This window comes from Notolepis coatsorum (assembly GCF_963971535.1).
Source record: "Notolepis coatsorum genome assembly, chromosome: 2".
NCBI classification, from domain to species: Eukaryota; Metazoa; Chordata; class Actinopteri; order Aulopiformes; family Paralepididae; genus Notolepis; species Notolepis coatsorum.
The window spans coordinates 20,778,890-20,801,528 of NC_140166.1; the positions used below are offsets into that span (position 1 = coordinate 20,778,890).

General features: G+C 43.1%; 2 protein-coding genes across 3 annotated transcripts in view; one reads left to right on the top strand and one right to left on the bottom strand.

Moving 5' to 3' along the window:
• Positions 1-5,108, top strand: part of LOC311222799 (gelsolin-like) — a 64,913-nt gene extending 59,805 nt beyond the window's left edge. The window contains exons 17-19 of the mRNA XM_084307426.1: positions 925-1,002; positions 3,105-3,165; positions 4,843-5,108. Of these exons, the coding sequence (XP_084163552.1) occupies positions 925-1,002; positions 3,105-3,165; positions 4,843-5,012 (309 nt within the window). The 3' untranslated portion in view covers positions 5,013-5,108. The remainder of the gene's footprint in view (positions 1-924; positions 1,003-3,104; positions 3,166-4,842) is intronic.
• Positions 5,109-5,720: 612 nt separating this feature from the next.
• LOC311222943 (transcription termination factor 1-like) overlaps positions 5,721-22,639 on the bottom strand; it is an 81,343-nt gene continuing 64,424 nt past the window's right edge. The window contains exons 7-12 of one of the 2 annotated variants that reach the window (XM_084307615.1): positions 17,497-17,621; positions 16,912-17,122; positions 16,273-16,368; positions 9,419-9,484; positions 8,938-9,023; positions 5,721-8,789 (exon numbers count right to left, since the gene is read on the bottom strand). In XM_084307615.1, the coding sequence (XP_084163741.1) occupies positions 8,605-8,789; positions 8,938-9,023; positions 9,419-9,484; positions 16,273-16,368; positions 16,912-17,122; positions 17,497-17,621 (769 nt within the window). In that variant the 3' untranslated portion in view covers positions 5,721-8,604. Of the gene's footprint in view, positions 8,790-8,905; positions 9,024-9,418; positions 9,485-16,272; positions 16,369-16,911; positions 17,123-17,496; positions 17,622-22,639 lie in introns of both variants that reach the window. The other variant, XM_084307616.1, reaches the window with a different exon arrangement.

A 22,639-nucleotide genomic window follows, 5' to 3' on the forward strand; every position in this document is an offset into this window, starting at 1 on the left:
GCATCCGCTCTTCTGTGGTTCGTATCTCAGTCTAATTTACCCCGGAAGGAACTCACCTCATAGCGTCTTCTCCCTAGCAACGGGGGCCCCTGCCCCCTCTCCCTCGTTACTACGCGACACGCAGTCTTTGACAATGGCTCTTTGACCCAAATCACTATAGCAACGGCGATGTTGATATTATCTCCCTAGTTCTCTCTGACCAAACCTGCCTGTGGCTTGATAATGCACTTTCTCCAGATCGAGTGACCTTGATGCTGTGGCTATCAGCTGTTGATGTTAAACAGCACAGCCTGAATCCTCATCTGCTGCTGTTAGTCTGCTGCAACACACTCTCTGACTGCCGGCTACTTTTAAGATCTATAGATCCGTCTGAGTAGATGCTGTCACCCACCGATATATATATACACATTGCAAAACATAGATTCCTTCATAGTGGAGACATAGTGGTGACATAGAGGCTCAGAAGGTGAAGCCACGTAACATGTACATTAAACAGTTTAAATAAAAACTGCTTTGCAGCATCAATGGCAACCAGATAAACAATTAAATCTAATGAGACCTGCCTTATTTGTAAAAACAGGCATCTATTTGGGACTCTTTGATTTTAAAGGAACATGCCAACAAGTTATCCAGCAGCTAACTAGCCTAGCTTAAGACAAATTAATGGAAGTAGGTATGGACCAGCTAGCTTAAAACTCCCCTGGAGTTGGGATCTATCTTCTTAACGGTAAGCGCATTTCCCATAATGTTGGCCTGTTCCAAGTTTTATGGTGTCTGTTCCTCTCTCTTTCTGTCAATCAGTCTTTGTCCCCTCCTTTTTGCATTCCCTTTATCCTACCTTTCTCTCTCTATACATCCATCCAATCGTTAATTCAACCATCTCTCCATCTGTAATACGATTTACTCCTTTATGTGTGTGTGTAGATTGAGGAGGTGCCAGGTGAGATCACGCAGGAGGATCTTGCTCCTGATGATGTCATGATCCTCGACACCTGGGATCAGGTTAGTTGTCATGGTTACCGCTGTGTGTTTTTCCATTAGTCGGCGCTCCTGTGTTCATGAAGTACAACTTACAACAAAAGTATAACAGGTACCACTGTATACAACAGTGAGTCACGTGTACTGGTACTGTAGTTTGAGTTTGTGTTGTCACACGTACTGGCAGTTTGAGTTGTGTTGTCACACGTACTGGCAGTTTGAGGTTGTGTTGTCACACGTACTGGCAGTTTGAGGTTGTGTTGTCACACGTACTGGCAGTTTGAGGTTGTGTTGTCACACGTACTGGTAGTTTGAGTTTGTGTTGTCACACGTACTGGTAGTTTGAGGTTGTGTTGTCACACGTACTGGCAGTTTGAGTTGTGTTGTCACACGTACTGGCACTTTGAGTTGTGTTGTCACACGTACTGGCACTTTGAGTTGTGTTGTCACACGTACTGGCACTTTGAGTTGTGTTGTTACACGTACTGGCAGTTTGAGTTGTGTTGTCACACGTACTGGCACTTTGAGGTTGTGTTGTCACACGTACTGGCAGTTTGAGTTGTGTTGTCACACGTACTGGCACTTTGAGTTGTGTTGTCACACGTACTGGCACTTTGAGTTGTGTTGTCACACGTACTGGCAGTTTGAGTTGTGTTGTCACACGTACTGGCAGTTTGAGTTGTGTTGTCACACGTACTGGCAGTTTGAGGTTGTGTTGTCACACGTACTGGCACTTTGAGTTGTGTTGTCACACGTACTGGCAGTTTGAGGTTGTGTTGTTACGTGTACTGGTAGTTTGAGTTGTGTTGTCACACGTACTGGCAGTTTGAGTTGTGTTGTCACACGTACTGGCACTTTGAGTTGTGTTGTCACACGTACTGGCAGTTTGAGTTGTGTTGTCACACGTACTGGCACTTTGAGTTGTGTTGTCACACGTACTGGCAGTTTGAGTTGTGTTGTCACACGTACTGGCACTTTGAGTTGTGTTGTCACACGTACTGGCAGTTTGAGTTGTGTTGTCACACGTACTGACAGTTTGAGTTGTGTTGTCACACGTACTGGCAGTTTGAGTTGTGTTGTCACACGTACTGGCAGTTTGAGTTGTGTTGTCACACGTACTGGCACTTTGAGTTGTGTTGTCACACGTACTGGCAGTTTGAGTTGTGTTGTCACACGTACTGGCACTTTGAGTTGTGTTGTCACACGTACTGGCACTTTGAGTTGTGTTGTCACACGTACTGGCAGTTTGAGGTTGTGTTGTCACACGTACTGGCAGTTTGAGTTGTGTTGTCACACGTACTGGCAGTTTGAGTTGTGTTGTTACGCGTACTGGCAGTTTGAGTTGTGTTGTCACACGTACTGGCAGTTTGAGTTGTGTTGTCACACGTACTGGCACTTTGAGTTGTGTTGTCACACGTACTGGCACTTTGAGTTGTGTTGTCACACGTACTGGCACTTTGAGTTGTGTTGTCACACGTACTGGCACTTTGAGGTTGTGTTGTTACGTGTACTGGCAGTTTGAGTTGTGTTGTCACACGTACTGGCACTTTGAGTTGTGTTGTCACACGTACTGGCACTTTGAGGTTGTGTTGTCACGTGTACTGGCAGTTTGAGGTTGTGTTGTCACACGTACTGGCAGTTTGAGGTTGTGTTGTCACACGTACTGGCACTTTGAGTTGTGTTGTCACACGTACTGGCAGTTTGAGGTTGTGTTGTCACACGTACTGGCAGTTTGAGTTGTGTTGTTACGTGTACTGGTAGTTTGAGTTGTGTTGTCACACGTACTGGCAGTTTGAGTTGTGTTGTCACACGTACTGGCAGTTTGAGTTGTGTTGTCACACGTACTGGCAGTTTGAGTTGTGTTGTCACACGTACTGGCACTTTGAGTTGTGTTGTCACACGTACTGGCAGTTTGAGTTGTGTTGTCACACGTACTGGCAGTTTGAGGTTGTGTTGTCACACGTACTGGTAGTTTGAGTTGTGTTGTTACGTGTACTGGTAGTTTGAGTTGTGTTTTTACGTGTACTGGTAGTTTGAGTTGTGTTGTTACGTGTACTGGCAGTTTGAGTTGTGTTGTCACCCGTCTTTGACTGACTGACCTACTTTTGCCTTGTATTCTCCTGCAGGTGTTTGTGTGGGTGGGAGAAGAAGCGCATGACGAGGAGAAGACTGAAGGAGTGGCATCAGGTGAGACAGACAGGAAGTTATTAGAGACAGACGGGAAGTTAATAGATTCTGACCGGAAGTTGGGACTATGAGACCTTTACCGAGCAGTTAAATACAGAGTTCCCATTAGCATTAACTAGTGGCCCAGAGTTCACATTTACCATTAACCAGTGGCCCAGAGTTCACATTTACCATTAACCAGTGGCCCAGAGTTCACATTTACCATTAACTAGTGGCCCAGAGTTCACATTTACCATTAACCAGTGGCCCAGAGTTCACATTTACCATTAACCAGTGGCCCAGTTCACATTTACCATTAACCAGTGGCCCAGAGTTCACATTTACCATTAACTAGTGGCCCAGAGAGTTCACATTTACCAGTGGCCCAGAGTTCACATTTACCATTAACCAGTGGCCCAGAGTTCACATTTACCATTAACCAGTGGCCCAGTTCACATTTACCATTAACCAGTGGCCCAGTTCACATTTACCATTAACCAGTGGCCCAGAGAGTTCACATTTACCATTAACCAGTGGCCCAGTTCACATTTACCATTAACTAGTGGCCCAGAGAGTTCACATTTACCAGTGGCCCAGAGAGTTCACATTTACCAGTGGCCCAGAGTTCACATTTACCATTAACCAGTGGCCCAGTTCACATTTACCATTAACCAGTGGCCCAGTTCACATTTACCATTAACCAGTGGCCCAGAGAGTTCACATTTACCATTAACCAGTGGCCCAGTTCACATTTACCATTAACCAGTGGCCCAGAGAGTTCACATTTACCACATACCTAACCACTGGTTAATGTTAGTAAACGTTCACTATTTTTCAGCATTTACCTTTTAACTCATTCAGCGCCAGGGGTCGCTGTCTACCTTCTGGGTAGAACGCCATCGCTGTAAGTCAATGGGGAGACTGCGAAACTTGCGAGTGCTTAAAATATATGAAATATTATAGCTATGGATCTAATAACACCGTCGATTGTCAGTGAGTTGCTTCTGGTCAACATGCAAAAAACAGATAGTTTTTTCATCCGTACATTTCCGTTTTGAATATGAGTAGTTTGGGTGATTCTTAGTAATCCCAGGAAAAGACGCGATAATAGCCCTTTAGTGAAATCCAGTTATCACGTTGTAATTTTTCGCCTGATTATCGAATCTTCCTGAAATCAACGCTAGATTATAGTTATTATCCTTCTTCATGCACCCATGAAATTGGCCCAGGAGCGCGGCGCTACCCCCCCCCCCCCCCCCCCTGCCACCAACGGTAAACGGCCACACACGGTCCACACAGACAGCTTCGATCGCGGGAGAAAAAAATATCAGATCAACACAAGATTGGATATATAGTGTCCTTACCTTGTCTCTGATGTAATGCAAAAAAAATTATCCAATTATCTGATCGCCATTCCAAATACTGGTCGCCACGTTGTCCGGCATTGAAGGAGGGGGGGGGGGGCAGCCTCGTAGATGTATCGTTGTAAACACTCGTCCTGCCGGAGTATTTAAACCCCGCCCGCACGGCTCAGCTCGGCCCAGAAAACAAACTACATCGTTTCAAATGGAGTGCAATACCCATTTCCCATCCCTTTCCTTGGCTCCCAGTGGTGGGGTTTACATTACAAAGTGCATCTTGACCAAATACTAAATATTGAAATTGTTTCTATATGGCTACTCTGTGTGTGTGTTCCAGCTACCCGGTACATCAAGACAGACCCCTCTGGTAGAGACCCTCGTACCCCCATAGTGAAGATCAAGCAGGGATTTGAACCCCCAACCTTCACCGGCTGGTTCCTTGGCTGGGATGATGACTACTGGAGCAGCGACCCCCTGGAGAGAGCCATGGAGGGTCTGCACGTCTGAACACTGTGAATCAGGTGTTCACCATGTATTGTCATGCTTGTAGTCATGTAACTAGTGTTGTGTTTTCACTCAAAATAAACAGCTTCACTCTGTAAACTCTGGTTTATTATCTAAATCTATAGCTTGGTAGGGTCACGGTACAGCCACTTATAATCCTGATTACTATTGTAATCTATAGGATGGTAGGGTCACAGTTAGGGATGGGTACCGAATTCGGTACTTTTGAGGTACCAAACCGAAACACGTCGGTACTACAGAGTATCGAATCAAGTGAGATACCAAATTTCTTTAACTTTTTTTTTATGTCAACGTTCACACGCACAATATATGCTTACCTAAGATTTGACTTGATTCAACAACAAAGCAGTCGGAGCAATGGCAAGCCGAAAACTGTCGAAATTGTAGTTATTTGAAGTTTGGATTTTTTTTTTCACGACTGAGGTAGGTAAATTAAATTTCTTGAGACTAAAGTACCGAAAAAAGGTACCGTTGGGTACCGGTATCGGTTCAAATGTGAAAGGTACCCATCCCTAGTCACAGTAGAGCCACCTATAATCCTGATTACTATTGAAATCTATAGGATGGTAGGGTCAAAGTACAGGCATGTGAACTACCGCTACAACCCTAATTTAAAACACCATGACAGGTGGTAACAGCTAGTAGACATGGAGGAATATACTCACAGGACTTCACTCACATTTGAAAACAAAGGGTAAAATAATTTATTGTAAAACAAATCTTTAATTACAAATTCTTAATTTCACACTGAAAAGTTAACAACTTGCTTGCCTGAACCTGGAACAAGGTTGAACCTGGGTTTCCCCAAGGGGATCAATAAAGGTATCTTAAAGTAAATTTTACAACTTTACAAATTCATACAAAACACATCTGGAGTAAGACTTAATGCAGGTTGACTGAGTACTTGTATTTTGACTTGAGTCATCATTTCCAACTAAACAAGTTTTCCAGCATAAAAATACATCCACACATCATCTCTCATCCCTTTCCTTGGCTCTCAGTGGTGGGGTTTCATCATACAAAACACATCTGGAGGAAAACTTAATGAAGGTTCGACGGGAAAGAGTTGAAGGTTCCCAAAATGTCAAACGTAGAGGCTAGATAAATCACTGTATAAAAACGATTTATTAAAACCTTCAAGTACAGTCTTTATACTGTTGTGTGGAGTCTTCTAGCTTCCTCTATATCTGATGGGAAAGAGGGAACTCCTAGCTTCTATATCTGATGGGAAAGAGGGAACTCCTAGCTTCTATATCCGACTCCACACACGGATGATTGCTGCCCGAGAGTGGTCTGCATATATATATCCAGGAACACTTAAAACTTTAAACCTATTCAAGGCAACACTAACTTCCAAACACGAGCAATTATTATAAATAAAAATGTACAGCTTTGCTTAACACATCCAGTGCCGTTCAGCAGAGGGCACTGTGGGCTGAGTGCCAGCGCTCTGTTCAATGGGGATAAATGCCGGTGTTTGCAGTGCTAAACCTATATTAAATATTATAGCTATGGATCTAATAACAAGTCTATTGTCAGTGAGTTTCTTCCGGTCAACATGCAAAAAACAGAATTTTTTCATCCATACATTTCCGTTTTATACCGTGGTGAATGAGTATAGTTTGAGTGATTCTGTGTAATCCCGGGAAACTACGCCAAACAGCATTTTACTGCATTTCATTATAAATCGTGCCATTTCTCGCCTGGATCAATAATCAATCTGAAATCAATGCTAGATTATCGGTATTATGTTTCATCATGCATGCAAGAAAGGGTGGGGGGGAGGTCGTTTTTCTATGCTTCGATCGCCACCAACAGGACACGGCCCACACACATACACCGCAGACACACGCTCCGATCGCGGGGGGGAAATTATCGGATCAACGCAAGATTGATGACAGTCCTTACCTAGTCTATGATGTACTGCAAAAAGAATCCAATTATCTGATCGCCATTCCAAATACTGATCGCGATCGTGTGTCCAACGTAATCCAGCATTAAACATGAATGGGGGGGACCCTCGTCGATGCCATCCCTATAAGTGCTTGTCTTGCCGGAGTATTTAGACCCCACCTGCACGCCGCAGCTCTGCCAAGAAAACAAACCACATCGTTTCAAATGAGTGCAATAGCGGCCGCAAGGCATTAGGCGGCGGTATTGGCCGTTTCCGATCTCAGACCCATTCAGGACAGCCTGCACAAGGAGCCTCGATGGATTATGAATGGCAATGGCGAATAAAATGAATAACGACCCAGAAACGAGAATCTTCGTTTTTCGGCACTCAACCGTTGGGCCACAGAAACGAGAATTCTCGAACGGCAACCAAAGGGTTAAAAGTAGGGATGCTCGATATTGGCTTTTTTACTGATGCCGATATACCGATATTGTCCAACTCTTAATTTCCGATACTGATATCAACCGATACCGATATATGCAGGGTTTCCCCCACAAAAAAACGGAATAATTTCAGGTAATTGACATTACATATCTCGTTGTGTAATTAACACAACATTATGCATACTTTGACAATAAATAAAATAATAATTTGTTCTTACTTGCTTGCCTGGGTAAATAAAGGTTAAATAAATGTAAAAATATATATATATTTTTTAAAACGGATACCGATATTTTCCCATACCACATTTTTATGCCAATATCGGTAGGCCGATAATATCGGACATCCCTAGTTAAAAGTAACGTTTTCAATACAAATTATTTTTAATAGATAGAGTTCCTAAAGGTGACCTTCAGTTACCAGCACAAATTAGAAAAAAAAATAATCTATTTAAATATCAAACGGAACGCCGTGGTCTAGGCCTCCATGCTGGGAATGTTCTCCAGGGTTTAGAAAACATCTCCACGTAGCTGTGGCTCCATCCAGGGTCTGACTTCTACATGGAAAACAAACCTTTTATAATTTATCTCAACTCAAAATACTGGTTACTTATAGCTAATGTTTATACAAACATTGAAAAAAGACAGACAGAAATCTAACATCTCAGGGGCGGGATGTGTTTTTATTGCGAAATCTCGGGTTTTGGCGTTCAACGCATGGTGAGAAAACCCGACTTTTTTCGGGTTTGGCAGAGAGAGTTAACAGTTGTCAAAACGTTCTCCTCTCACACACTGCATGAAAACAATACCCAGCTTGTCTCAGAGAAATTAGATTCACCTGGCTGCCTGAATGTATCTCTACTATCAAACCACTCTGCTACACTTCTAGGTACAATCTGTCATTCTCATGCGATGGGGACATTTTTCAATGCGAGGAAAGATTCACGTCGACGTCACCTCAGTTCATACCTGCCTCAACGTTGCCATGGTGATAGGGCTGTGCGATATGGACAATCTTCTATTACGATATGGGAAATTTCATATCTCAATGATATATATCATGATGTAGTACGATATAGCGCATCATATAGAACAGCCCTACACACGGTGACATGGGCAATGGAAACATGACGAGGAGGGCGGGTCATAGAGATCCATAGATCTTCCGAAGCCAGACGGAAGCAACCAATCGGCCCCCCTCCTATTCCCCGCATCTGTTCTGTGATTGGTCGACAGGTAGCTAGGTGTTGTCCACCTCTCTGAAGTCCTCTTCTTCCGGGGAAAAGATCTGTGCCAGGAGGTATTTCTCCCCCTCCCCGACTGTCTCCTCCCTGACTGCCTCCTCCCGCGGTCTGACACCCCTCGTCTTCCTCAGAACCTCCTCCAACCGAGGGACCTCATTCTGCCACAGGAAGTCGATGATATCTGCAAGGACAAACACAGGAAGTGATGTCACAACCAGGAGACCCCAGAATCAGGGGCCGTGTCTGAAACCCCTCGAAAGTTCCTCAAATTATTTTAACAAATCAAAGTGTACTGACCACAGTAGGGACTCTGTTTATAGTGTACTGACCGCAGTAGAGATGACCGGACCACATGGGAACCCTCGTAACCTTCAGTCTGTGGAAAGTTTTCTGCACATCATGAGGACTCACTTTCCTGAAATACAATACGATAATTATTACTTCACAATACTACAAAACAATTATTACAACACGATATACAAAACATACAATTATATTAGTACATATTATTACAAAGCAACGTGATCATATCACTGTTACAGGATTGTAGAAGCTCTTATGGACAGAGTGAGCAGTTACCCTTCTGTGTTACAACAATAAGAACAAGTGAGATTATGTCATCAGGCTCAACATATGGTGTCTAGAGACAAAATAAAACACCAATACAATGTCTGTCTGTATGGTAAAATAAAACACCAATATGTCTGTCAGTTCAGCTACTGAAAAAAGAAAGGTATCAGAATAGTATATTGATTTAATTCCTCATAAAGACCCTCTGGGACAATAAAGGTTATGTTATCTTGATCTCACCCAATAGCCAGAGCCACCTCCTCCCAGTCTATGTCAACATGGTCCTCCACGTTCATGGCGTATAATCTGGGAGAAACACACTGTTAGTAATAATAATAACAATAATTCTACTAATAATAATAACAAATATTACTATTATAATTATATATATATAATTTACTATATGTACATAAACTGAAAGTCACCACATTTGACAAATACAAATTATAAATAAAATGCCATACTAACATCTTATGCAACACTTGGGTTCTGAAATCTTATGCATCACTTTGCCATAAATCAGAAAACCCTGCAAGCTACCACACTTCAATAAAAACTAAGCTAAGCAGGGGATTTTCTCTTTATTTTCTCAGACCTATGAATGAGGCAGATTTGAAGCATAAAACGCCTGTCGATTGCATACTGAAAGTAAATTGGACCACTACTAACAGGAAGAATCACTCTGAGTGTTATTGTCAGAGTTACAGAGGTTTGAACACACTGAAATAAACGTTTTTTTCATTTGTCTGAATTATTTAGCAAACAGATGCCTGCAGATCTATCTACTCTATTGTTATTAGCTGAAAACGCTGCTGGGGCCATAACCTGGGCCCCGTTCCTTGTACCTGGTTCGTCTAAGTCAATCAAAAGTCTCATTAGCCAGCTTAAATTAACACGAGAGAGAGAGAGAACTAGAGAGATACAGAAAGAGAGTGAGAGACACACACAACACACATCTGTTTTTTTGTTTTATTTGCACTACAAAAAGTGTATATCTGTATGTCTTAATTGTCATTAGATTAGTTTAGATCAGGGAGGGGCAACTGGCGGCCCGCGGGCCGCATGCGGCCCTCACCGACGTTCCATGCGGCCCTAGGCCAATATTAAAAAAAAAAAAAAAAAAATTATAATATTTTTTTATTTTTTTTTATTTTTTTATTTTTGTATTTTTTTGTATTGTATTCGACTAAGAAGAGTTGGCAGTCAACTATGACTCCTTTCGATCGATTAGTCGACTATTTGACTAATAGGGGTCAGCCCTAGTGTGCACATATTCAACGCTGTTGAAAGTGCCGTGCAGCAATATGGGGGTTTTGATAAACTGTCGGCTGTTGTTACCGATGGATTCGCCGGGCTTCTAAGGCAGAGTGGCATTGAGTGTCCAATGCTGCACTGCATTATACATCAGGTAAGTTCGCTAACATAATTTCCATCTATTGTGCGTCACTATAATGACCAATGCGAGTCGAGTGTAGTAAAATTATATGCGAGAGTCGTTAAATCGTTTTTCTTTTTTTGTATCTGATATAGGAGGCTCTCTGTGCCAAGAAGCTTGAATACAGCCATGTTATGGATTTGGTTACCAAGGTTACCAATCTAATTCGTGGAGGCAACAGGTCACTAAACCATAGAAAGTTTGTCTCCTTTTTGGAAGAGATGGACACTGATTATGGCGACTTGCAGCTACACACAGAAATCCGATGGCTGAGCCGTCGGAAAGTACAGGAGCGACATTGAAACACTGCAAATGCAATTCAATGATCGGTTTGAAGATTTCAACGGCATGCAGTCACGGATAGCGCTGTTTGCCGGCCCCCTCACCGCTACGGTGTCAGAGCAGCCCCCACCGTTGCAGCTTGAACTGTGCGAGCTACAGTCAGATCCTTTTTTTCAAGCAAAGAGAAATGAGAGGGCAATTTCGTTTTGGAAACTGCTACCTGAGCCCCGCTTCCCACTCCTCAGGGACTTTGCCCTCTCTATGGCCAGTATGTTTGGGAGCACATACATACGTGAGAGCAATTTCTCAAACATGAAGCACATCAAGTCAAAGGAGAGAAACAGGCTGTCGGATGAAACATTATTTCATCTGATACAGATTGCATGCACAAACATTGAAGTTGACATTCCTGCTATTGTGCGCCAAATGGAGAGACCACAAGTGTCTCATTAAAGACAGGGGGGGGAGGAGATGATGAAGAGGTGTAGAGGGGGGGAAGGAGATGATGAAGAGGTGTAGAGAGGGGGGGGAGAGATGATGAAGAGGTGTAGAGAGGGGGGGGGGGGATGATGGAGAGGTGTAGAGAGGGGACCATTATTATTATTATTATAACCATTATTGACCCACTGTGGGGCGAGGGTGAATGTCATGCCAGTTTGATTAAGGGTCAATGGGAGGCATGTAGTATTGCACTTTACTTTACTTGCACTTTACTTGTTTACTTTTGTAGTGTTCAGATAACACTAATAACACAAACACAAAGCAGCATTCCTGCTGCATTTCACTACAACAGTAAATCAAAAGTGCAATAATAAATGATTTTGTTAAATGTATAAACTTGTATCCTGCTACTAAACAAAACATTCCTGAGTGCTTCATATCCATAACATGCATTTCAGTGTTATAATGTTTTGTTTAGTAGCAGGATAAAAGTTTATACATTTAACAAAATCATTTATTATTGCACTTTTGATTTACTGTTGTAGTGAAATGCAGCAGGAATGCTGCTTTGTGTTTGTTGAGCAGTGGGCTTTAAGTTCATACATTTATTTTATTAGAAGATATACAAAGATAATTGATCATTTTTGTATATATTTGGGGTTACAGCAATACTTTTAAATTCAGCTGTTTATAAATTCATAAAGTTGAAATTGCATTACTAAATGCATTTGAAATGGAATAAAAACAAAGTTACAACAAATTATAATTGTTTATATACCTTATTTATCACATCTGTGACTATTATGGGCTATTTGAGTGATGGGGTACTACTGGCGGGACTGCCGATAAACAATGCGGCCCCCCAGATTGATTGTGGACATTTTGTGGCCCTCACCATATACAAAGTTGCCCACCCCTGGTTTAGATGATTAGATTATATTCTTATATCTGTATATCTGTATGTTGTGTATGTCATAAATGTCATTATGAATAGAAAATGGGGGACCCTGATGTAAACAAGACGAAAGTCTTTCTCTGGTCTGCATCCCCTTAACACTTTCTCTGCCAAGGACGCCTAAACTCGTCATTGCCCGCCATGCTCATTCTGCCAATGACGCCGTAACACGTCATTGAGATCAATATTTCAAAAATCTGTGATCGCAATCATATTTCTCCCCCGGAGACTTGAGATCTACTGTTGATCCCCTCTCAACTCTCCAACGGTTAAAGAGCGCCATCTGGTGGCCGATCGGCGGATCGCCCAAACCGGAAACGGAAACTGGTGCTCATTCCAATTCGGTCCGATCACTCGCTAATAGTCCCGGGACTCGAGCTAGACACAATGGATAGCAATCAGTTACCAATAACTCGATAAACAACATGATTTGGACGTATATACTATTATACAACCTGGAGATGGATCGCATATTTCAACATCCCATAATAGGAATATTTTTGCTCCACGCTCATCGCCCAACGCTACGAGGAAGCTACGGTGAGTTTCAGCGTTTTTTTTTTATCGTGTTCGATACAAACTGCTCTAATGATCATATCACCCACACCAGATGAATCATCTAACGTTGGCCACGGAATTATAAACGACCCCCCCCCCCCCCCCCCCCCCATCCGGTCAACATCAGATGATAAGTAGTAACTTCTAGAAGCACGTCCATTTGAAATTTTTTATCTCGCGCTGATCGCTATCAAACTGTATACAATCATCAATATAATGCATTTAGGGCTATAAATCACGTTCTGCAGAAAACGATAAAAACATATTTATACTTTAGACCGTATTTTAGTATGAATATGTGAATGAAAAAGTATAACGTTGCTACACCCTGAACAATAGATACTTGATGTTGAATGGGCCATAGTAATGTCAATTTAGCAATACAATTTAAAAAGTTATAGCCCTGCAAAGAAGGGGAACTTCTCCATAGACAAATAGAGCTGGCAGAGGATAATGATGTACATAAGCCTGGCGAAGAAAGTGTTAACAATTGTGTGTATTGAGCTGTACTGTACTGTACCCCTTCTGCAATCTGTTAATAAAAATTGTCAATCAATAAATCAGTATATATGTTATTTATTTTTGGTATAGTGCTTAAGCATAATTTAATGTTGCCCAGTTGTAGCCTGTTGAGAACAATACATATCAAAAGCTCCAAAACATCTATTGTGTTTGTATTTGTATGATCCACTATATAAACAAACATAGTAATTATAATATCTACATACATGGCATTTGATTGGAGGCTAGTCTCACTTTGTCCCACAGCAACATTAAAATAGTTTAGATGTGTACGTTGTTTGTAAAAAAATTACTTCGCAATAGTTACTTTCTGAAGTAACTAGTTACTTTTATCATTTGTAACTGACTAAGTAATTTAGTAACTTTTTGGAAGAAGTAACTAGTAACTGTAACTAGTTACTTTTTTTTTTAAAGTAACTTGCCCAACACTGAACATGTGACAGTGATACAATTCAACAATCCACAGTAGGGGTGGACGGTATAAACGGTATATGGTATAAACGGTATGAATTTGCGCTACAGTATGGATTTTGACTATACCTTCATACCTTGTGACCGGTAGACTACAGCAGCTAAGTCACAGCAGTAGCAATGACGTTAACGTTACTTGACGATTCACTCAACGTTTGCAGTGGTCGTTGCAGTGTTTAATTGTACTGAGTTTTTCTCCACTTGTTCATGGACCTTGCCATAATAGTTTTGGCATTTCAATTTGGCTAAGGAGGCTGAGAGGAGACTTGCTTTAGCACAGCAACGGGGCTAATGTTAGCCGCTAAGCTAACTCACGTTAGCCGCTAAGCTAACGTTCTAACGTGACTCTGCGGCACAGTTCCATTAGTGAGAAAGGGGGGGTATATTGACAAGGCTTGACAACAGAGGTTCAAAGATAACTTCACATTTATTAGGCTATTCGTTTCTTTATATCACTTTATCCATCTGGGCTGCTCCCGTTTCCAACTCTGTGTGTTGACAATCCTGGTGTGACATCATCACCTACGTACGGCATCTTAGGAAGCTCAAACCTCAAACTCAAACCTATTACATCACGCTCTCTCGCTCTCTCTACATTGTCAAACATGTACACTAAAGTTAAGTTATGTTGGAGTTGTATTGTGTTTGTGTTGTTGAGGGAAAGAAACCTCCGGTCCTGCTGTAGTTTTATTTTCACTTTGTGCCGCTTGATTTGATTGTATTTAATGAAAAAAGTGTTTTTCAGAGATGGAAGTAACCTGAGAAAAGGTTTTGCATTTTTCTATTGCAGTTTTGCACAATACATGTTCTTAACACTTTAACTGCCACACACGAGATATCTCGGGTTTATTTTTATGTGGTTGAAAGCCACTCACGAGGGGAGCTCCAGTAGCTCACCGCGTACCTCGAGCGCTATTTCGGCGCCGGGGACAACCGTGCTCGTCACGGATCTGGGGTTAGCAAGTTCGATTCCCGGACTGTAGCCGTATCTTTCTCAGAGTGTCTTCCCCATCTGTACCCCCATTCAAACCTGTTTCTGTCGGTCATTCTTGACCAGAGAAAATGCGATAAACGCAAAAAGAGCCAGCGGAATGGCCAAAGTTTAAAAAAAAGAAAGGCCTTCCACAATAACCTCGGATCCAAGTTTCATTCATTCAAAATATCCCTGCGGGATTCACATTTGCAATGCTCCGTTATTAAAATAGCCACAGTGTGTCGCGCGCGACATGGCTATGACGTGCATTATATAGGACAAAGTAAATCCATAGGCTGAATATGATTTATTATCAGCATTTTAGGTCTATTTTACATTTCAAAAACATTTCTTTTACCAGTTAAATGTATTTTAATTGTTTTGAATTATAGGCCTATTTCACACATTCTATGAAATCAATACATTCTGGAAAATCATCTCGAGACCCCCCGCGGCTGCTCGTGACCCCTCTAGAAAAACTAAGCACAAACATTATTCAGAATGGTATAATGGGATCTCTGAGGAAGGGAGCTGGCATCTTTTTCTGAGGGAGTGGCCAGTTTATATCCAGCTAACCTAAGTAATCCTGCGCAGGAGCAGGCTCAAATGTATGGATCTGTTGCCATAGTGATTTAGCCAAACTTGCTTCGTGGAACCGAAAAGCCTGACTTATGTCAAGTTATCATAAATGATCTGGCTAATTCAGTTAGCCACGTACGAGGAACAGGGCCCTGAAGTCTTACCTAGAACATGTCCAAAGTCGATTTTTTTTCAAAAAGGAGTGAGAGGAGTCAACACTACCTCAGTCTCCTCTCCCCCACTAATCTCGTCACAACCTCCACCCCTTCCCTACACATACACAAACAAACCCCCAGAGGAGCGACAACAATAGATCTCCGGAGAGAAAGGCGCATGTTCATTCTCTTGCATACGTACGCGTTTACCGCTTTTACCACCTTTACTACCTCTCGTCTCAGAAAACCAACTCAAGTAAGATGTTGTTCTTTTCAGAATTTCATTGGCTACACAAACGGTCAATCATTTTCAGTGGTGATTTGTCCGGTCATTGAGAGGCGAAACCGGAGGTGGTAACTTTTTCGAAACTGACGCTCGTTGGCTGTTTGGTCTTATAACCTGAGATTGGAAGCACGTAATAGGTCAAGTGGTTTGTCAATCAAACAGCGGCCATTTTAGCTTTCAACTGAGAGACAATAACACAGCGTGACGCCGACAGAAGGCTGTAAATGCCATGCGTAAGAGGTTATATATTTTAAGGTACATGTTGAGGTGGATCTCAGACCTGTCAAATCGATTTGAAGGTACCTACATGTTGAGGTGGATCTCTCAGACAGTTTTGAAGGTACCTACATGTTGAGGTGAATCTCTCAGACAGATTTGAAGGTACCTAAATGTTGAGGTGGATCTCAGACCTGTCAGACAAATTTTAAGGTACCTACATGTTGATGAGGTCGATCTTGGCCTGAACTGACTGTGGTCCTCCACTTAGGACTCGACGTTGTGGAGCCGCCATCTTTTTTTTCAGGATACCGAACCTGGAAGATAGACAGACATGCAGAAAGATACAGAGAGAGAGAGAGAGAGAGAGAGACAGAGACAGAGAGAGAGAGAGAGACAGACAGACAGACAATTAGTTTTTGCGGTGTTAGAAACACAACGGGGGCTAGGGGAACTGTCCACTTTCAATTAGTCTTTGCTTCACTCACCTAAAAGAAAAAGTATCTGTCAATTGTGTCATGGGTTTTCAATGCAAAATCAAGAACCACTTAACAATGGAGCAAACCATGAATAACAATCTGTATAGTCATGCCTCTAAGAGGAGTTATCCATACAATAATTTGACGTATGAGCGAATGCAACAGACCTTTGGGGGCGGGGTCCATTTGATTGACACCCTCAAGTGCAGAGTGACACAACTCACAAATTAAATACTTTTCCCAGGAAATAAAAACCAAATTTATTTTGTGATTTTATTTTTGGCAAATAGATGATTCATTATATTAATAGCTGGTGACAAAAGGGGGTAGAATGAGAAAGAAAAAAAAGAAAAAAAACTTGAATTAAAATGCTGAACGGACCATTTTGCGCGGCACTTGGACCATGTGCGGGTTTTGACCTCCTTGCTGATGTTGGTCCAGGGTAGATTGACAATCAGCTGCTGCCTGTAGAGCCACGGGCCCCCAGCACCAGGACCTCCCTGACCCGCTGACACCTGGCTCTCCATGTGGGCCTGCAGAGCCTTCATCAGTCTGCCCTCCTCCTCACTTTCCCATGAACCAAGGTTACTACCTGGGGGAGGGACATAGAAGATAACTATTATATACAAGATAATTATTATAATAGTTAATATTATGTAAAATCTAGTTCATATTATACAAAAGATAGTTAATATTTAAGCAATAGCTCACGACAGGCCATTGTATATGGTTATTATATCACAGCTAAGGGGCGTAGTTAATATAGTAGTTAATATTATATAGAAGATAGTTCATATTATATAGTAGTTCATATTATATAGAAGATAGTTCATATTATATAGTAGTTAATATTATATAGAAGAGTTCATATTATATAGAAGATAGTTCATATTATAATATAGAAGATTACATAGAAGATAGCTATTATATAGAAGATAGTTCATATTATAGACAGGGTTATGGTACCGATATGATTGAAGCGTTTCTCCAGGGAGTCGGCACTTCGCTCCATCTTCGCGCTGATGGCCCTCCAGTCGTTACCATGGAGAGTCTGGAGCTTGTTCAGAGTGTGAAGCTCATCCTTAGAAAACCTACAGAAACCAAATACTGGTCAGTGTTACGATGGAGGTAGGTAGAATACAGTTTTGCAGAAAGGGAAAGGTATGGAGGAGGCAGAGACGAGGATTGAAGCTTGGAGAGGGAGTTTACTGTAGAATCCAGTGCAATACAAAGAACATACAGAAACTACTTAACAAACCAACTCAACAAAACAACAAACACTAACACTTACTATAGGATGACAGCACAATACGGCGTGGACAGGAAACGGGGAAGGAGACAGGAGGAATGTCGCCACAAGGAAGGGAGGACAGACAGACACCTAAATACCCCGACTAATTAACAAATAAAGAACACCTGGTCAACACAGAATCACAACACAACGACAATAAAGCAATGACAAACTAAACAACAACTAGACACTACGGCAATGACACACAACAACACAACAAGGGGGTGACATCACACATAGACAGGAGTGGCCCAAGATAATAAACAATTAGACACTAATTCTATTATTTGGAACCAGAGCAAAATGGCCGCCTGTACCAATAGGCTAGTCTGGCCACTAGAGGGTAGGAGACCAATGTTAGGCAGAGGGCATTGCCCACTGTTAGGTGGAGGGCACTGCCCAATGTTACCATCCAGGACCGGGCCTAGGATCGTGACAGGTCAGATCACTGTGCGTTTCCTCGACATGTCAGACCCCTGGGATGTTAAGCAAGCCAGCTCTCCACTGGGTCTGAATGCAGCCCATTGAGACAGAAACCACCAGTCTTCTCAGTTGCAGATTCCCCACTTTACTATCGTTCCACAATTCAAATACCTTGGACTCTCAAAAGACTGCAGCATTGACCAGAATATCTGGATCAAACAGGCCTCATCTTCCTTTGGGCGGCTGAGGAATATAGTCAATATGCATTTCCACTCTCCTCTATGGCTGTAAGACATGGACCATATGCCCGCCATCAATGACTCCATCTAACATTTGAGTAATTTCACATAAAGTTCCTCCAGCCAATCTGTGGTCCTTCAGAGAACCAGCTGTATGGGCATAGAGGCCACCATCGCTCTGTGATCCTTTAGAGAACCAGCTGTAGGATCATAGAGGCCACCATCACTCTGTGGTCCTTCAGAGAACCAGCTGTAGGATCATAGAGGCCACCATCTGGTCCTTCAGAGAACCAGCTGCAGGAGCATAGAGGCCACCATCTGGTCCTTCAGAGAACCAGCTGCAGGAGCATAGAGGCCACCATCTGGTCCTTCAGAGAACCAGCTGCAGGAGCATAGAGGCCACCATCACCATGTGGTCCTTCAGAGAACCAGCTGTAGGAACATAGAGGCCACCATCACTCTGTGATCCTTCAGAGAACCAGCTGCAGGAGCATAGAGGCCACCATCTGGTCCTTCAGAGAACCAGCTGCAGGAGCATAGAGGCCACCATGACCATGTGGTCCTTCAGAGAACCAGCTGTAGGAACATAGAGGCCACCATCTATGCCATAAATGTCATGTATGTTGTGTATGTCATAAATGTCTATATGAATTGAAAATGGGGGACCCTGATGGAAACAAGACAAACGTCTTTCTCAGGTCTGCATCCCCTTAACAATTGTATGTATTGAGCCGTACTGTATTGTACCCATTCTGCAATCTGTTAAATAAAGTTTTCATTCATTCATTCATTCATCACACTGTGGTCCTTCAGAGAACCAGCTGTATGAGCATAGAGGCCACCATCTGGTCCTTCAGAGAACCAGCTGCAGGATCATAGAGGCCACCACCACTCTGTGATCCTTCAGAGAACCAGCTGTAGGAACATAGAGGCCACCATCACACTGTGGTCCTTCAGAGAACCAGCTGTAGGATCATAGAGGCAACCATCACTCTGTGGTCCTTCAGAGAACCAGCTGTAGGAACACAGAAGCAGCCATCACCCTGTGGTCCTTCAGAGAACCAGCTGTAGGATCATAGAGGCCACCATCACTCTGTGGTCCTTCAGAGAACCAGCTGTAGGATCATAGAGGCCACCATCACTCTGTGGTCCTTCAGAGAACCAGCTGTATGAGCATAGAGGCCACCATCACTCTGTGGTCCTTTAGAGAACCAGCTGTAGGATCATAGAGGCAACCATCACTCTGTGGTCCTTCAGAGAACCAGCTGTAGGAGCATAGAGGCCAGCATCACTCTGTGATCCTTCAGAGAATCATCTGTAGGATCATAGAGGCCACCATCACACTGTGGTCCTTCAGAGAACCAGCTTTAGGAGCATAGAGGCCACCATCACTCTGTGATCCTTCAGAGAACCAGCTTCATCACCAACAGATGTGATCAGGATCCCAGCCAGCCGCCTGCTGCGTGAGACCCTGTACAGGGTTTGAAATTTCAACCGAATTGGTCGCATATGCGACCGAAATTGTATCTGTGCGACCTCAAAATATAATTGGGAGCATTCGTGCGAGTGAAAATAATTGTTCTGGTGCGACCTCCTCCTCCTCCCCCCCCACGTGAGCTTGACGTTACTTACGGGGGGTAATTAACGTGAGCTAACATTAGCCCTTCGGCGAGTGGTTTGCATGGACAGTAACGTTAGCTACAGCTTCGTTAGCCTAGCTAACGTTAGCTACATATCTAGCAAGCTATAGACAACGAAAGTTTAATGTGACTGATCTAGTGACTGATCCACCCATAAATAGCTAATGTCAAATATAATTAACGCAATGGCCATACCACTTACTTACTTACTTACGCCTATCGCTCCTTTTGGGGGAGCATAGGCCATCGACAACAGTTCGCCAGGGTCCTCTGTCCTGTGCTTTGCTTTCCAGCTGTTTCCATGTCAGTCCGCTCTGTGTGATGTCTGTCTCCAAGTCCCTGCGCCAGGTGTTCTTGGGCCGGCCTCTCTTCCTTTTGCCTTGGGGGTTCCATCTAAGGGCCTGTCTGGTGGTGCTGGTGTTTGGTTTGCGTAGTGTGTGGCCGATCCATCCCCACTTTCTTCTCTTGATTTGTTCTTCCACTGGTTGTTCGCCCGTTCTCTGCCAGAGATCATTGTTACTGATGGTATCTGGCCAGTGGATGTTCAGGATCCGCCTCAGGCATCTGTTGATGAATGACTGCACTCTAGTCATTGTGATCTTGGTTGTCCTCCACGTCTCTGATCCGTATAAGAGTACTGGCTTGATGTTGGATTTGAATAGTCTGATCTTTGTCTGCTGACTCCAGATGTTCTTTAGTTGGATGTATGAGGCCCTTGCCTTGCTGATTCTTGCTCTGACATCTGCCTCTGTGCCACCCTTCTTATCTATGATGCTACCTAGGTAGGTGAAGGATTCTACTTCCTCAAGTGCTGTTCCCTCCAGGTTTACTGGGTCTTTGTTGTTTGTGTTGATCTTGAGTATTTTGGTCTTTCCTTGGTGGATGTTGAGGCCTAGTTGTGTTGAGGTGTCTGCCAGTATGTTAGTCTTCTCCTGCATCTGTTGTCGACTGTGGGATAGTAGGGCAAGGTCGTCTGCGAAGTCTAGGTCGTCCAGTTGTGTTGTGAGTGTCCACTGGATCCCGTTTCTCCTCTGTGCTGTTGTGGTCTTCAATATCCAGTCGATGGCCAGGAGGAAGAGGAAAGGGGACAGGATACCACCTTGCCTTACTCCGGTCTTCACTTGGAAGCTTCGTGTGAGCTGTCCGCTGTGTATGACTCTGCAGGTCATTCCTTCATAGGAGTTCCTCATGATGTTGACAAGCTTTTCTGGTATGCCGTAGTGTCGAAGCAGTTTCCAGAGGGTGTTTCTGTGGAGGCTGTCAAATGCCTTCTTATAGTCTACGAAGTTGATGTATAGTGGAGAGTTCCATTCCAATGATTGCTCAACTATGATTCGGAGGGTTGCAATCTGGTCCACACATGATCTATTGGGCCGGAAGCCTGCCTGCTGGTCTCTTAGCTGCGGATCCACCGCTTTCTTTATTCGTTCGAGGAGGATTCTGTTGAAGATTTTTCCTGGCACTGATAAAAGCATGATTCCTCTGTAGTTGTGGCATTGGCTGAGGTCTCCTTTCTTAGGTATTTTGACCAAGTAGCCTTCTTTCCAATCTGTTGGCCCTTCCTCTTTCTCCCAGATCTTCTCAAACAGAGGGTGTAGCATCTCTACCGAGGTGTCTATGTCTGCCTTCAGTGCCTCTGCAGGGATGTTGTCTGGTCCTGCTGCCTTACTATTCTTTAGTTGTGCAATGGCCTGTTGGATTTCCTGCTTGCTGGGCTTTCCACAGTTGATGACTATGTCAGTCTCCGCTGGTTGAATGTCCGGGGGGTTAGGTGGTGTCGGTCTATTCAGGAGTTCTTCAAAATACTCTGCCCATCCCTCTTGCTGTTGGTCCAGTCTTGTGATGGTCTTTCCTTCCTTGTTTTTGATTGGTCGTTCTGGTCTGCTGAACTTTCCGGACAGTTTCTTAGTGGTGTCATACAGTTCCTTCATGTTTCCTTTTGCTGCTGCCTCTTCTGCTTCTTTAGCCAGGTTGTCAATGTAGTTTCGCTTGTCCTTCTTGGCATTTCTTTTGACCTTTCTGTTTGCCTGAGTGTACTCTCTTTGGGCTTTTGCCTTGGTTGCCCTTGTTCTGCTGTTGTTAACTTCTGCCTTTTTCTGTCTCCTTTCTTCTATGTTGCGTAGTGTTTCTGCTGATATCCACTCTTTATGGTGTCTCTTTTTTATTCCTATCACTTCCTTACATGTTGTTGTGAGAGTTTCCCTTATCCTTTCCCATTGGTCTTGCTGGTCTCCTTTGTCACTGCTTAGATCTTGCAAGGCTTGATATCTATTCTTCAGCTTCAGTGTGAACACTTCTCTTATCTGTGTGTCTTTTAAGAGGTGGACATTGAATATCTGTTTCTTTGATGTTGTTTCCATCCAGTGTTTCTTCAGTTTCAACTTTAGCGTAGCGCTTAGAAGGTGGTGGTCTGATGCTATGTCTGCTCCTCGCCTTACTCGTAGGTCTTGTAGTGATCTCCTGAACTTGCTGGTTATGCAGAAGTGGTCTATCTGGTTCTCGGTCACTCCATCCGG